Below are 13,784 nucleotides of genomic sequence, written 5' to 3' on the forward strand. Positions count from 1 at the left end.
TGCCTAGCCTATAAATAATAACGTAACCCATGGCAATGGTACAGGCAGATACTATAGAATGCAGTGAGATGAAGACAGAGTGCAACCTGAACCCAGAAGTCACCTTCTCTAACTAAGTCAGGTCAACTTCTCCAGTGCTTCCAACGAGATCTTGATGTCACAGGTGGATGATCTTATTAGTAAGCAATGCGACCATCTGACAGCTCACTTTACATTAAGGACAAATCTCTACTGATTCTTTTTCCCATCCAGTCTTTATATAGAAGTTATATCTCTGAGAAGATATACAAGCGATGTATCTCTATGTGCAGATAAACAGCACAGGCAGAGATTATTTATTAGTAGGTCTACCATATCTGGACTGAAAACTCTGGATGATCACTAGATGGCAGCAGCATTAGACTTCTGCTATTCTAGTATTTGCTATAAGGAAATGGAATGAAAAGGGTTCTGATAGAGCCGGGCTCTCAAACTCAATTTCATTGAGAGCCACATCAAGGTTGTGTTTGACCTCGGGGTGGGGGGGCGGGGGGCGTGGCCAGGGGAGCATGGCCAGCATGATGTCATGTGTGTCAGGGGGCACATGTGGTGGCCCGAGCGCTCTGCCAGTGAAAATAGGCTCCTGAGCCAGTGGTGAAATCCAATTTTTTTTACTATTGGTTCTGTGGGCATGGCTTGGTGGGCATGGTGTGGCTTGGTGGGCGTGGCTTGGTAGACATGGAAGGGAAAGGATACTTCAAAATCTCCATTCCCACCCCACTCCAGGGGAAGGATATTGCAAAATCTCCATTCCCACCCCACTTAGATGGGGGCAGGGCCAGCCAGAGGTGGTATTTGCTGATTCTCCGAACTGCTCAAAATTTCCGCTACGGGTTTTCCAGAGCCTGTCAGAACCTGCTGGATTTCACCCCTGTCCTGAGCTCTGTTTTTGGCTGTGACAGCTTCCTGCAACCCTCTGCCAGCAAAAACGGAGCTCAGGAGGGCTGCGCTTGGGCCTCGTGAGCTCCATTTTTGTTGGCAGAGGCACTGCAGGCTGGTCCTTCATTATTTCCAGGGCAGCCCCACAGGCCAGATCTAAGCACCCCGCGGACCGGATCTGGCCCCCGCACCATGAGTTTGACATCCCTGTGATAAAGGATAGCACTCCACTACCAAGCAGTCATTGTAACAGTTAATAAATCTAATAGAGACTTGATTGTAAGATTTGGGCATACACATTGCTTGCTAAGTAGTGATTAGGGAACAGAGTCTTACTTTTTAATGGAGTTCATCTTTTTGAAAAACATGTCTTTTCCCTCTTTCCAGCACAAGCTGTGCTGTGGGTTTTTTAAAAAAAAAATTGGGTTTTTTTTGCTGGGGGGGAGAGGAGGGTTGGGGTGGACAGCAATAAAGGTTGAGCTCTTCCATAGAACATTTGATTATTGAAATTGATTGTTTGTTTGTTTTGACAAGGTTACAGGAAGCTTCGATCATGAAATGAATGAAAAAGTCATTTTCAGTACCAAGGTTTTCCTCTAGAGATGTCATTGTTTCCTGTGATTGTATGGTTTTTTAATATTGTTTGCAGGTGTCCAGCAGGTTATATGAAATCAATGATATAAAAATAATTTAAATAATGTCTCATTGAACAGCAGCAGGTTGACTTAATCTACCCATTTCTCTTTGGCACAGCATGACAAAATGACCGAGTCAGCCTTCCTTTAATTAACCCGTTTCATGGTGGGATGAGGTTTCCCATTCATAGAACTAGAAGTGGCAAGGCTAAACCTGACTAGCTACCAGCCACAAACGTACAAGCGTGAGAGAAATTAAATGACCTTTTGATAGTGTTTAGAATTTCTTTTCCTTATTAGGCCCTGAATATCTGAAGAGGAGGCTACTCCAGGAACTCATGGAAAATGAGGAGAATGTGGAGCATATAGAAGAAACGCCCCCTGTTGAAGAGACATCTCCAGCAACACCTCCAGAAAGTCCCCAAGGTGATGAGCAGGAGTTTATGAAACCTAAGGGGAGTCCAGCTCCAACTCCATCACCATCTGGCACACCACCTGAGTCCAAGCGTGCTAAGCAGGGTTCTCAGAAAGAGGGTTTTCTCAGCCCTGGAAACTGGAACGGAGATCATACCAAGAATGGGAATTATACAGGAAGTAGGCCCAACACATCTTCTAGTGCGCTACTGGCACCAGTGGAGAAGTCAGGAAGTAACAGCAGACCGGCTTCTCAGAGCCCCAGCCGTCCTAGCCATATGAAGATTGCTACTGATAGGATGGAGATCAAGCCCCTTGAAAGGATACAGAAAGAAGGTGAAGTTAAATTATTTGAGGGCTATCACAGTTATGCTGTTCGGACCTCTCCAGTTACACCCCCAGTGGATAATGAAGAAGAGCCATTCTCAGACTCCACATTTCCTACCAAGCCAAAGTCCCCAGAGCCAGAATCTGAGGTGAAAGCAGTGGATCACAAATTAGAGCTAGAAAAAAGGGAAAGTACACCTGTCACCCAACATGAACCAGGTCACAGAGAGAAAAAAATAATCAAGAAAGAATCTAAGCTTGAGCCCAAACAACCTGAGCCTAAAGTAGAAGAGAAAGTAGAAACTGTGAGTGAAACCAAACCTGAAGCCAAGATGGTAGCTAAAACTGAGCCCAAGACTGTGGTGAAAAAAGTTTCTGCACCAGAAGCAGCCACAAAAGAGGTGGTAGAGAAAGAAGAGGTAAATTGGTTTTGTCTTCATAGCAGGGATAGTTGTTCATTTAGCAGATCTGATTAGGAAGAGAGAAGCAATAATATGACAGCCATTTGCTAAATTTTCCACTTGCTGTTAATATTTCTGTGAAAATAGATCAGTGCATGAACATTTTGTACTTTTTCTTTGGAAAACTGCACTTTATTTATTTATTAATTGTATGCTGCCCATCTTTCCTAGGTAAATTGATAGGTTGATCTTGGTAAATTGATAAATTGATCTGGGTAAAAAATAGTTTCGAAAGTCCAATATTTCATGCAACTAGTACAACTGAGAATGGTGCTTAACAACAGTTTGCACCACAACAAATTCCTGCACACCATCTGATTTCTAGGGAAAAGTATCCAAAGTATTATATTTATGATTTCCTGGAAAATTTGCCTATAAAAATCTTTTCAGGTTCAAATTTAATTATGGTGTTTCCAAGGAGCCAAGGTCAATTATGGTGTTTCCAAGGAGCCAAGGTCGAAGGACGATGGTTTTTTTTAGATTTGAATCCTGCTGTTCAGGAGCTTGTAACCCTTCAGGAACTTATAATGTTCCCTGTTCCAAATATATCCCATCATGTAGGAGCACTTGGGCTAGGAGGTATTGATCAAGTTCATAGATGCCCAATAAGTGTATATAGCAACTTACTTCCAATAACCTAAGCATACATTACACCAAATTTTTCCCCTAAAAGCCAGGTAAGCAACATGGGAAAAAAGCTCCCATGGCTATTTAGATTAAATTAAATATGTTCCAGTTCAGTACATGTATTAACAAGTCCACCAGAGAAGAGTTAGAAGTGGTAGGTGGCAGTTTAAAATAGTCTAATAAATATGCTATTCTCTGTGTGGCTGGGAGGAGAATAACATTTCCTTTGAGTCAAGTTTAATTCCAGCCAATTTTTTAGACCTGCCCATGCAGTGTTCTTGGAAGTCATTTGCCATTTCCTTCTTTAGAGATATCCTTTCCTAATTCCATTTTTGGGGAAAGACGGGTGTCTTTCAAGTCCATCTTGATTCCTGGTAACTTCCTGGACAAATCCCTACAGGTTTTTTTGACAAAATTTTGGAAGTGGTTTGCCATTGCCTCCTCCATAGAGCTGTGAGGGAGGGACTGGTCCACAGACTCACAGCTTGCTTTAGAACTCCCAGCCTATCAGATTCTAGCTTGGTGCCAATCATTATACCAAACTACTTCTCTTCCTGCTTCATACTCTGGCTTATATCTCTGGAATTCCTGGGAGATTTCCCATCTTTCCCTTTATTCTAGAATTGCATGATCCAGTGCTTCTCCTTTTATTTTAGATGTGCAAAAAATGAACATACAATATGGTGTGCAGTTTGTACGTTTAATAGGTAGTAAAAAGCAGAAATCTTCATAATCGCTGGTTGAATTATCATTAAAAATTACAGTTAGTATAAAATTGAAATTAAAAGTAATTCTTGTAGCTATAGAGGAAGGGTATTATGTAAGCCCGAGGTTGTTATTATAATTCTAATGTATGTGGGGTGGACAGCAATGGGTGTTACTCTAAATGTTGGTGAACTCCCAGCACCTGTCACAATTGGACATACTTCCTAGGCTCAGGGGTTATAATTCAGCACGATCATTGTGCATATAGATGGATAGTCTGTTTTTTAAATTATGATTGTTTCATATTTTGAAGATATGTTCAGTCTAAGTCTTTGTTTTAAACCATAATAGATATTTAATATAATGCTCTTGAATTTTTCCCTCTTAGGGACCTAACACAATAATCATCTGCATGGTCATTTTATTGAACATTGGCCTGTCTATCTTATTTGTACATTTTCTGACATGATGAGATACTGAACAAGGTAAGAGTACTTGGGTGGGTACTCAAGTGAGGTGGGGGTTAAAGATTTTAGGGGATTACTGGGGTGCAGTGGTTAGGAGTTTTGTACATTTTTAATGTTGTAAACTGCCTGGAATAACCATATATGAATTGACCATTCATATAAATTTGTGAAATAAATAAAGAAGAGTGATTTATTGAGACCTGCCCAAGGTTGGTTATATGATGGGTAGCTCTTTAAATAAATACAAAACTCTTGCTGTGATTTAAGGTGTAGTATTTTTTATTTCCCTTCCTTCCTATGGCTGGTATAGCTAATGCGGTCTTTTATACATGAATACCATTGCTATTTAGTTACTTATTCTGGGCAGAACTCTCATTTTTTATTTAATTTATTTGTTATTTATTTATTAAATTTATATACCACCCATCTCACTGTCAAGTAACTCTGGGTGGCTTATTTTTAATTTTTATATTTATTGTTATAAAAAGCATTGCAAAGAAAAGAAAGTATTAGCCTATGCAGTACAATTATCTTCATGTTTATTCAATTCAACCTCCCTTCAGTTCAATGAGGATAGTTTCCAATAAGAATGCCATCAAGATATTCACTGACACCAGTCATTTTTTAAACTCAAAACCTGGATCATCTCATTATATGTCAAAGCAATGGCTGGAGCTTACAATAATTCTTAAATAGCTCAGGCTGTTAAGAAGCCTGTTATTAGAACACAGCAGCCTGCAATTACTGCAGGTTCAAGCCCGGCCCAAGGTTGACTCAGCCTTCCATCCTTTATAAGGTAGGTAAAATGAGGACCCAGATTGTTGGGGGGGCAATAAGTTGACTTTGTAAAAAATATACAAATAGAATGAGACTATTGCCTTATACACTGTAAGCCGCCCTGAGTCTTCGGAGAAGGGCGGGATATAAATGTAAACAAAAAAAAATGCACAGAGCTGTTTTAGAATAGAATAGAATAGAATAGAATTTTTTTATTGGCCAAGTGTGATTGGACACACAAGGAATTTGTCTTGGTGCATATGCTCTCAGTGTATATAAACCATTAGAGAGCATTTCACCGAGGCAGCCTTTGGCAGCGCCATCTTGGATTAAGACTTGGATTTTATGCATGTTCTATAAATGTAGAGTATTTTTCTGTATGATCCAAAAAGATAGGGCCCATAGTAATTCTAGTTGCTTCACAACCTGTAATTTTAAAACATAAAAAGGCCATACGTAACAACTCAATAAGTTGACTTTGTAAAAATATACAAATAGAATGAGACTATTGCCTTATACACTGTAAGCCGCCCTGAGTCTTCGGAGAAGGGCGGGGTATAAATGTAAACAAACAAACAAACAAACAAACAAACAAACTGTCAGGGTTCCAAGTAACACCCCCAACAAAAGAAAAATCCGAGGCTTGAGTTTCCTCAAAGTTATATTTTATTAGAAATGTCATATTGGGGGAAAACTCGAATTTGAAAGTTTCCAGTGCTTCCCCACCCAAAGAAAAATTCAGGTTCCTGCCAAACAGTCACAAGTCTATCACATGGTCCAATCACAGCATGGGCCCAACTGGCCAGGCCTCCCAGCTCCAGCCTTCCAGATGCAGGGCAAGTCGTCCTTGACTTCTTGAGAAAAGAATGTTATTATAACTATATATCACACATACTCCACACAATCCCCCCTCCCAGTTTCCCACAGTAGTAAATGTGGCAGGTCTGAAGGCCTAATACAAAAGATGGCTTTCAGGCCTGACAACAACAATATTAAAAATTAAAATAAATATGCTGTTAAAATACAATGTACCAGCAAATTAAAGCAAATAATTATCTCAACTCTCTTCTCCAAGGTCTATTAATTACTCCATTTGAGTCCTATTCTTCCATTTTAATTTCTCTGCATATTATCTCTCTATTGTTCTTTATACTGTTTTACCTTTCTGTCTTCCCCTGATAACTTTCCTTTTTAAATTCTCCTTCACCTTCATATTTTTCTTCTTTTCTATTTTCTGTTCCTTCTCCCACTTTTGTTTTGTGTGTCCTCTTTTTTTGGTCTTTCCCCTTCATCACCTCCTCAATTCTCTATACTTCCACTCATCTACCAGACTCCTTGTGCTCCTGGCCTCTACCACTGACTGATCCTTCCTCCATGTTCTTGACTCCTATACTCATTGTGTCTGCCTGTGGAGACTAGTACAATAAGCATTCCAGAATTTATAGAAAAAGTCAAAAAGAAAAGTCGGCCACAGTTTGTATCATTTGACTTCAGTCAGACAGGAAGAGTGGGGTGTTTGTTTTTAACAATATTCAGAGGCTAAGATGCTGAGCTTGTCGAACAGAAGGTTGGCAGTTCAGCGGTTCAAATCCTTAGTGCCGTGTAATGGAGTGAGCTCCCGTTACTTGTCCCAGCTTCTGCCAATCTAGCAGTCTGAAAGCAAGTAGAGAAATAGGGACCACCTTTGGTGGGAAGGTAACAGCCTTCCATGCGCCTTCGGCATTTAGTCATTCCAGGCACATGACCACGGAGACGTCTTCGGACAGTGCTGGCCCTTAGAAACGGAGATGAGCACCAACCTTAGAGCTGTAAACGACTAGCACGCATGTGTGGGGGAACCTTTACCTTAATTGAAGGTGATGGAATTGTCCTCAGGCCATCGTGTTTTTTAAAAAATAAGTTAAATAGAAATAAAAATGAATGAGAGAAGAGAGAAAGGTTGGAAAGATCAAAGCCAAATCATATATTGGTATTGTCATCTCCCTTGCTGAGAGCTTCTCCCGAACAACTCCTATTCAGTATGTGCTGTTCAGGCAAATTTATTCTGTGGATTAGTATGGGAGTCATACAATCATCACATTTTTTGAAACTGCAAGAGTAACAACTGATACAGTCTTCCGTTTTTGCATGATCTATTCTATTTTCTACCACAGGATGGCTGCTGATACCATCAAATCATTAACCAGGTCAAAATAAGTAAGAATGTGGGAAAGAAAAGACAAGCTTGGGGAATGGAATAGGAACAATATTGTTTATTTTCCAGGGATAAGGGTTGTTTAAAAACACACATAGTAAACCAGAATATTAGCTATTAGTTTTTAATTCTTATGAAAAGCCTATCTTATTTATGGAACATGCTCCAGTTAACCTTTCCCTATGGTGGTATCGCAAATATTAAACCTTTTTTTAAAATTATGAATTCTGTTACCTTCCTAATGTTTTAAATTTTATATCTTCACAGAAGTTTATGCTGGTCCAAACAACCATCCTGATCAGAGATAACATCAGCCATTCAGAGCTATGTTAAAAGGAAGAAGCATAGAAGCACCCAGCGAGTGTACTGTGGTCATGAACAATTACGCAATGCTTCTGGCAAACTCTTTTGCTCCAACCATAGCAGGAAGAGATCTCAAATTTTACAACTTCTTTTATTCTTCCTTTTGTTTTGAGTCTGGGTTGCTTTGAAGATAATTTTGATGAACTACACTGCCACTTGTTAAAGAAACAAGTGAAGATGAAGGATTCATCTTAATTGTGGAATGAAAACACAAACTAAAAAGTCTTTTCTTTGAATTTCACTGTGAAAGCATCAGACATAGTGGTACAAATCTTCCAGTCCCCATATTTCTAAATTGTGCTGCAGCTCTGAATCACAATTAACTCCAAGAACGTGCTGAAGATGGCTGGGGGGAGGGGGACAGTCATGCATGCCCCTTGTTATATTTTGAGCAATTATCCAAGTCCCTGAAAAAAACAGTTTGCTTAAATCAGTAATATGGTCTTAGTCAAAAAAGATAGAATTCTTAGGAAAGGTTTAGAAACTAGGGCTTAAAACTTCTTCCTGTCTTGTAAGGGACACTTCCCTCCCTCCCCAATCCTATATTCTGCATTCTAGAAGCTGTAGCTTTTTGTTCTTTTTTTATCTTTTAGCTCTATTAGGAGAGCCAAAATGTTTGGGCATTCAATTTCCCCCTTTCCCCCACTGTCCAATTTGATGCTTCTCTCCACTAGCAAAGCAACACATTCATTTCTTTCTCAAACTTTTTCAACCTCAAATTGAGTTTACGATTTGGATACGAAGAATTTGTGAGCCACTTTTGTAGCTAATATAGAAGTGGAGCAAAGCATCGTATAATGATGAACTGGCTCAGTTGGAACTATTTAGCTATCTAAATGTCTAGCAGGCTATGTGTGGGCTTTTGCAGCTTCTTTTATCTCTTTGGTGTGTCGTTCCCCATATTTCTTCATTGATTGCACAGCTTTGCTTTAATTTGGCTAGCTGACAGTGGTGGGAGAGGACCAGGCTAGTAGCTTGTTCTTTGCTTCTAAAAGTTTCCATTTAGATGTCTTTAGCATTTGTCCTGGGCCAGTAGCAGTTGAGAGACTCCGAGGAGTTGGTATACCAATTGTCTATATTGTGTATAAGCCTAAATGGTTCTTTTTGTCAGTCATACTTGGAGCTATTTTCTTTGGAGATTAGTCCTATTTAATATCTTCTCAAAACAAAAGCTTGAAAGAAGTTCACCAAAGAAGTTGGAGGCTTTAAAGAAAAGAAGACTCTCCCAACCATGTCACAAAGCAGTGACCAGTGCTAAGCACAAAGCTTCCAGGGTAAATTGCACGCATCATAGAGCCAGCAGCACAACTGGAGCATCAGCCAGCAAAGCCAAGGATGCAGAAGGGAGTGGATGGAGAGCTGGGACAAGAATGAAATATGGGCAAGCAATCTTCTTGATAACCAACCGGCAACATGTCCCCTAATTAATTCTGGGTATAGTTTCCCCACACAAACCAAAATGAATACAGTGTTAGGAAAAATTGGTGGTTTCACCTGCTCCTAATTCTGTTTAAGAAGTCTATCTTCTAAAACGAGAGAAGCTTTTTTCCTGAAAAGCAGATCCCATTTTAGGACATAAATAAGTCACAATTTAAAAAAAAATGAAAATAAATCCTATCTTCTTTTATGGATGTCAGCGCAAGGATGCTGGAATCTGGTCTTACTGTAAGCAATTCTTTTTGCAATGCTGATTAGCAGCAATTAAACACCATGAAACTTGTTTAGCTTACTAACTATAGGCTGCATTTTAATTTGGCTTGCTATAAATGTTGGTAGATGAAATCAGTGCTCATTTAATAACTACAAAGTGCCTTGAGTATTTTTATTGCTAGCTTTGTTTATTCCCTTCCCACCCTAAAATTAGACCTGTGGCAAGATACATTTTACACTCCGTCCTTTTCTGTATTATTCAGATGCACACATAGCTTGTCATTGAAATATCAGTATGTGAATCTGTCTTTAAAGTGTGTGGATGTTCCCTTTCCCAACTTTCTTTGAGGGGGGAGAGAACAAGGATTTTTGTTTCCAAAAAGGTTTTTAAAAGTACCTTCTTTAAACCTGACAGTGATTTGTTATATTCATAGTGACAGTCCTTGGAATTGCAGCCGTGGGTTAAATGTGAGCAAGTAAAATAGAGAAGAAAATTAATTGTAGGTGCCAAAAGGTGACAGGATTTTAAGTGCAGCAGGTAAACCATGTTTTCAGAACAGATGACTTACAACTCATGAATTGCTAAAAACGAATTTGGAAGACAGGAGTGCTGTTCCTGACAGCTTGTTTAATAAATAACATTGCTTTGAAGGAGGAGAAAAACAAGATTTCTAACAACGAATGAGGTATGGCAACACCACTCAGAAAATTGTGCAAGATTATCTTGTCCTTCAAATGTGAAATAATAGCAATATAGGCACTTTTGAGGCTTTTATTGTTACGTTTCCTTTTCATCTAAATATACTCCCTTAAACATAACCAGGCTGTTATTTGCTTTTGAAACCTGACAGCCTCTTTCCTGGCTTTCCAGGTGTACAGTTTTAGTATGCCAGCGGCTTTACAACAAATGATTTTCTTTGAAAGATGTCAATGTCCTTTATTTATCATGAAGTGCAAAATTGAGTCTTCTTGAAAAATGTTAGGGTTATTCCAGGGGTGGGTTCTAAATTTTTTTACTACCGGTTCTGTGGGTGTGGCTTATTTTGTGGGCGTGGCTTGGTGGCCATGTGACAGTGGGTGTGGCTTGATGGTCATATGACTGGGTAGGCGTGGCCAACTCAGTGTCTCTCATGTCAAGGGGTACCTCGCCTGGCCCCTCCCCTCCTAGCCATTCCTTGTCACACCCAGGCTCAACGTATCTATAGTTCTGCAAAAATATTGTTCACCTTTTTTCAACTTTATTACCTACATACTATAGATCAGGGGTCTCCAAACTTGGCCACTTTAAGACTTATGGACTTCAACTCCCAGAATTCCTCAGCCAGCTTTGCTGTCTTAAAGTCTTAAAGTGGCCAAGGTTAGAGACCTCTGCTATAGATGCACTTTCATGGACCACTGAAAGGAGGAAATGGCTCACATGCTTTGCCCAAGAGTGTGATAGGCAACAGGCTTTTAAGGGGCTGCAAGAAATAAGATGGGGGGGGGGAAAGTATTTTCCCAAGCACCAGAAGGCAAAACAAGAAGCAATGGATGGAAACTCAACAAAGAGAGAAGCAACCTAAAACTAAGGACTAACTTCCTGACAGTATGAACCTATATAGGTTTCAGTCTTAATTTCACATATAAAATAGCCATTCATGTAATACAACCTGCATATTGTTCAAAACAATCATTAGTATTATTGCTGATGTTTGACAGCAAGCCTAAAGTCCCCATTCCCCCTCCACTCCAGGGGAAGGTTAGTTCAAAATCCCCATTTCCTCCCCACCCCACTAATCTGTTCTGGAAAGGAATCAAACTCCTCCCTCTTCATTTCCCAAATAAAATATCCCAGATAATTAAGGAATAATTAAGCTGTTAGCAAGGAACCTGCCTGGAATTCCACGTTCCTGCCAGCTGCATAAAGGAAACTTTGTAAGCAGAAAACAGCTGCCGGTGCTTACAGATAATACAAAGTGGAAGGCGGAATTCGGCTCCATTTACAAGCAGACAGAAAACTCATTCAAGACAGGATACTTCACAATGGAAATCGCCCAAACCTTTTTAGAAACACAAAGCCCATGTTGCACAAACCCCAAAACTTCAGAAACATTGAACCATATAAGAATTCCTCCTCTTATCCAATTTGTTGTTCAGCTGACTGAGAAAGGAGCTTCTAGCCGCTCTGTCAATTTAAAACGACAGGGTTTCCCCCACCCCTTCTTTGCCAAGCAATCTCCTGGCTGAGAAGCGAGCCGATCAGTTGGGAGGCTTCTTGGCTTCTCAATTTAAAGGGACAGTGTCTTGGGTTTTTTTTTCTCTTTTTCGACAAGTGAGTCTTGATTTTTTCCTTCTAGCCGATCAGCTGGGAGACAGGAGGCAGCAATAGATTGGGGGTGGGGCCAGGCAAAATTTTTACTACCGGTTCTCCGAACTACTCAAAATGTTTACTACTGGTTCTTGCGAACTGGGGAGAACCGGTAGCAACCCACTACTGGGTTATTCCCACCCACCTCTGAATTCTCTTTTGCAGAAATACTGTGTGGTTATATTCTTCATTATGCTTTGTTCTCTACAACGTAATGACAAGGATAAAGTAAATACATTTGCTGTCTGTGGCATATATAGGGCAGGATCCATAGACTATCTGTCCAGAGGCTGTTGTTTTTTTAAATTATTTTATTTTAGACAGCTGGATCTCCATGCCAAATTATAAAACTGATTTTGAAATTTGTCCTTTTCAAGTGTAATATGGCTGACTACTACAGTGTGAAATGCTCTCACTTGGAGTGCCAAACATTTTTGTCTGTCCTTGCCATGTATGTTTATACATATACATATCCTTAAACAGAATGAGCTTCTTGGTGCTTGTGCATACATTGGTACCCCCCGATTCGCTAGGAACTGCTTTGTTTACATTAAAAGGACAAGCCTTCACCAAAGAAATAAATGTAAGTAATTTAATAGAGGGGGAATGAACCACATATGGCCTTTTGGCTCTCAAACAATGCCATTCCTTCTTACAGTCCTGAGAACCTTGACTTTTAAGATTGTTCAAAGGATCTTTTTTATTTCTTGTTCCAAATACCAGCTTGAACAAGATGACACAAAAAAAATCCAGAGCCTCATATGGAAGTCCCTGCAGGTGTGAGTTTTTCCATTCGTGCACAAGAGGCCTCTTTTAAGATGAATGGAAAGGTCCTGCAGGAAAGAGATCTGCCTCCTACTTCTTACTTCTCCCAAAGAACTTCTGGATTGGGACTAATGTGTGCACAAGCCCTGTGGAGCTTTGCTTCCTCGGGTGAGCAGGAGCGGGTTTACCTCAGTTTGCATGCTTTCAAACATAGTTTGATATTCTTAAAATGTTCAGGGCTTTCAAAATGACAGATGTATCATCACCAGAAGCATACCTTTTGAAATCACACATTTTAAAAATAAAAATTTTAAAAAATGACAATTTGTGCAATGCTATCCAGGTCCTTTTATTTGCTGTTCTTCTGGATTACGTGCAATAATAAAAGGTTCTTTTGTTCACGTTACCAGCTCTGATTTACTTTAAATGAAAGCATGGGAAGTTTTCATATCTGACATGTTTAACAAACCAGCAATGTATCAAATGTTCAACTACAAAGTCCAGCCAGAGCTAAACTGTTTTAAGCAACAAGGCTTTAAATGGGGCATGCATTAAGTATGTGTTAAAAGTTCACTCATATCAGTTTTTAAAATATCTTTTGGATCATCCCCAAGAAGTTTTGATATTGTTGGGTCAGTCAGATGGTTACACAATTAATAGTAAAAAATGGCCAACCTGGATTGTGACTTAAGCAGTCTTCTTGCAGCAGGGGATGAAGTATACTTAATTAAACATCCCTATTTCAAGCAAAGCAAACAATAGGATCAAGGTCCTTTCCCAATGTTTTTGGAGGACCTAGATGCAGAAGAATAGGCTATGGCTTAACACAAGGGTGTCCAAACTTGGCAACTTTAAGACTTGTGGACTCCAACTCCCAGAATTCCTCAGCCAACTATGCTATGATGGCTGAGGAATTCTGGGAGTTGAAGTTCACAAGTCTTAAAGTTGCCAAGTTTGGACACTCCTGGGTTAACCTTAGCAAGACTGACTGGGTACAGGACTTAAGGCCCCTTAAATCTGCATATTTTCCACTTTCAGTTCTGGATGGGTTAGTATTCCATCAGATAAAACTGCAATACTCTTTGGGGTCTTCTGTATGCTTGACTCCTGACTGAAGAACAGGTAGAAATCACG

The 13,784-nt window shown here is 39.8% G+C and overlaps 1 protein-coding gene across 1 annotated transcript in view; it reads left to right on the forward strand.

The window, feature by feature from the left end:
* The window catches only part of JPH2 (junctophilin 2), a 97,392-nt gene extending 84,393 nt beyond the window's left edge, over window positions 1-12,999 (forward strand). The window contains exons 4-6 of the mRNA XM_058177706.1: window positions 1,854-2,713; window positions 4,476-4,572; window positions 7,793-12,999. Coding sequence (XP_058033689.1) covers window positions 1,854-2,713; window positions 4,476-4,556 — 941 coding nt within the window. The 3' untranslated portion in view covers window positions 4,557-4,572; window positions 7,793-12,999. The remainder of the gene's footprint in view (window positions 1-1,853; window positions 2,714-4,475; window positions 4,573-7,792) is intronic.
* Window positions 13,000-13,784: the final 785 nt, after the last annotated feature.

The sequence above is a fragment of the Ahaetulla prasina genome, chromosome 3 (genome assembly GCF_028640845.1).
Source record: "Ahaetulla prasina isolate Xishuangbanna chromosome 3, ASM2864084v1, whole genome shotgun sequence".
Lineage (NCBI taxonomy): Eukaryota > Metazoa > Chordata > Lepidosauria > Squamata > Colubridae > Ahaetulla > Ahaetulla prasina.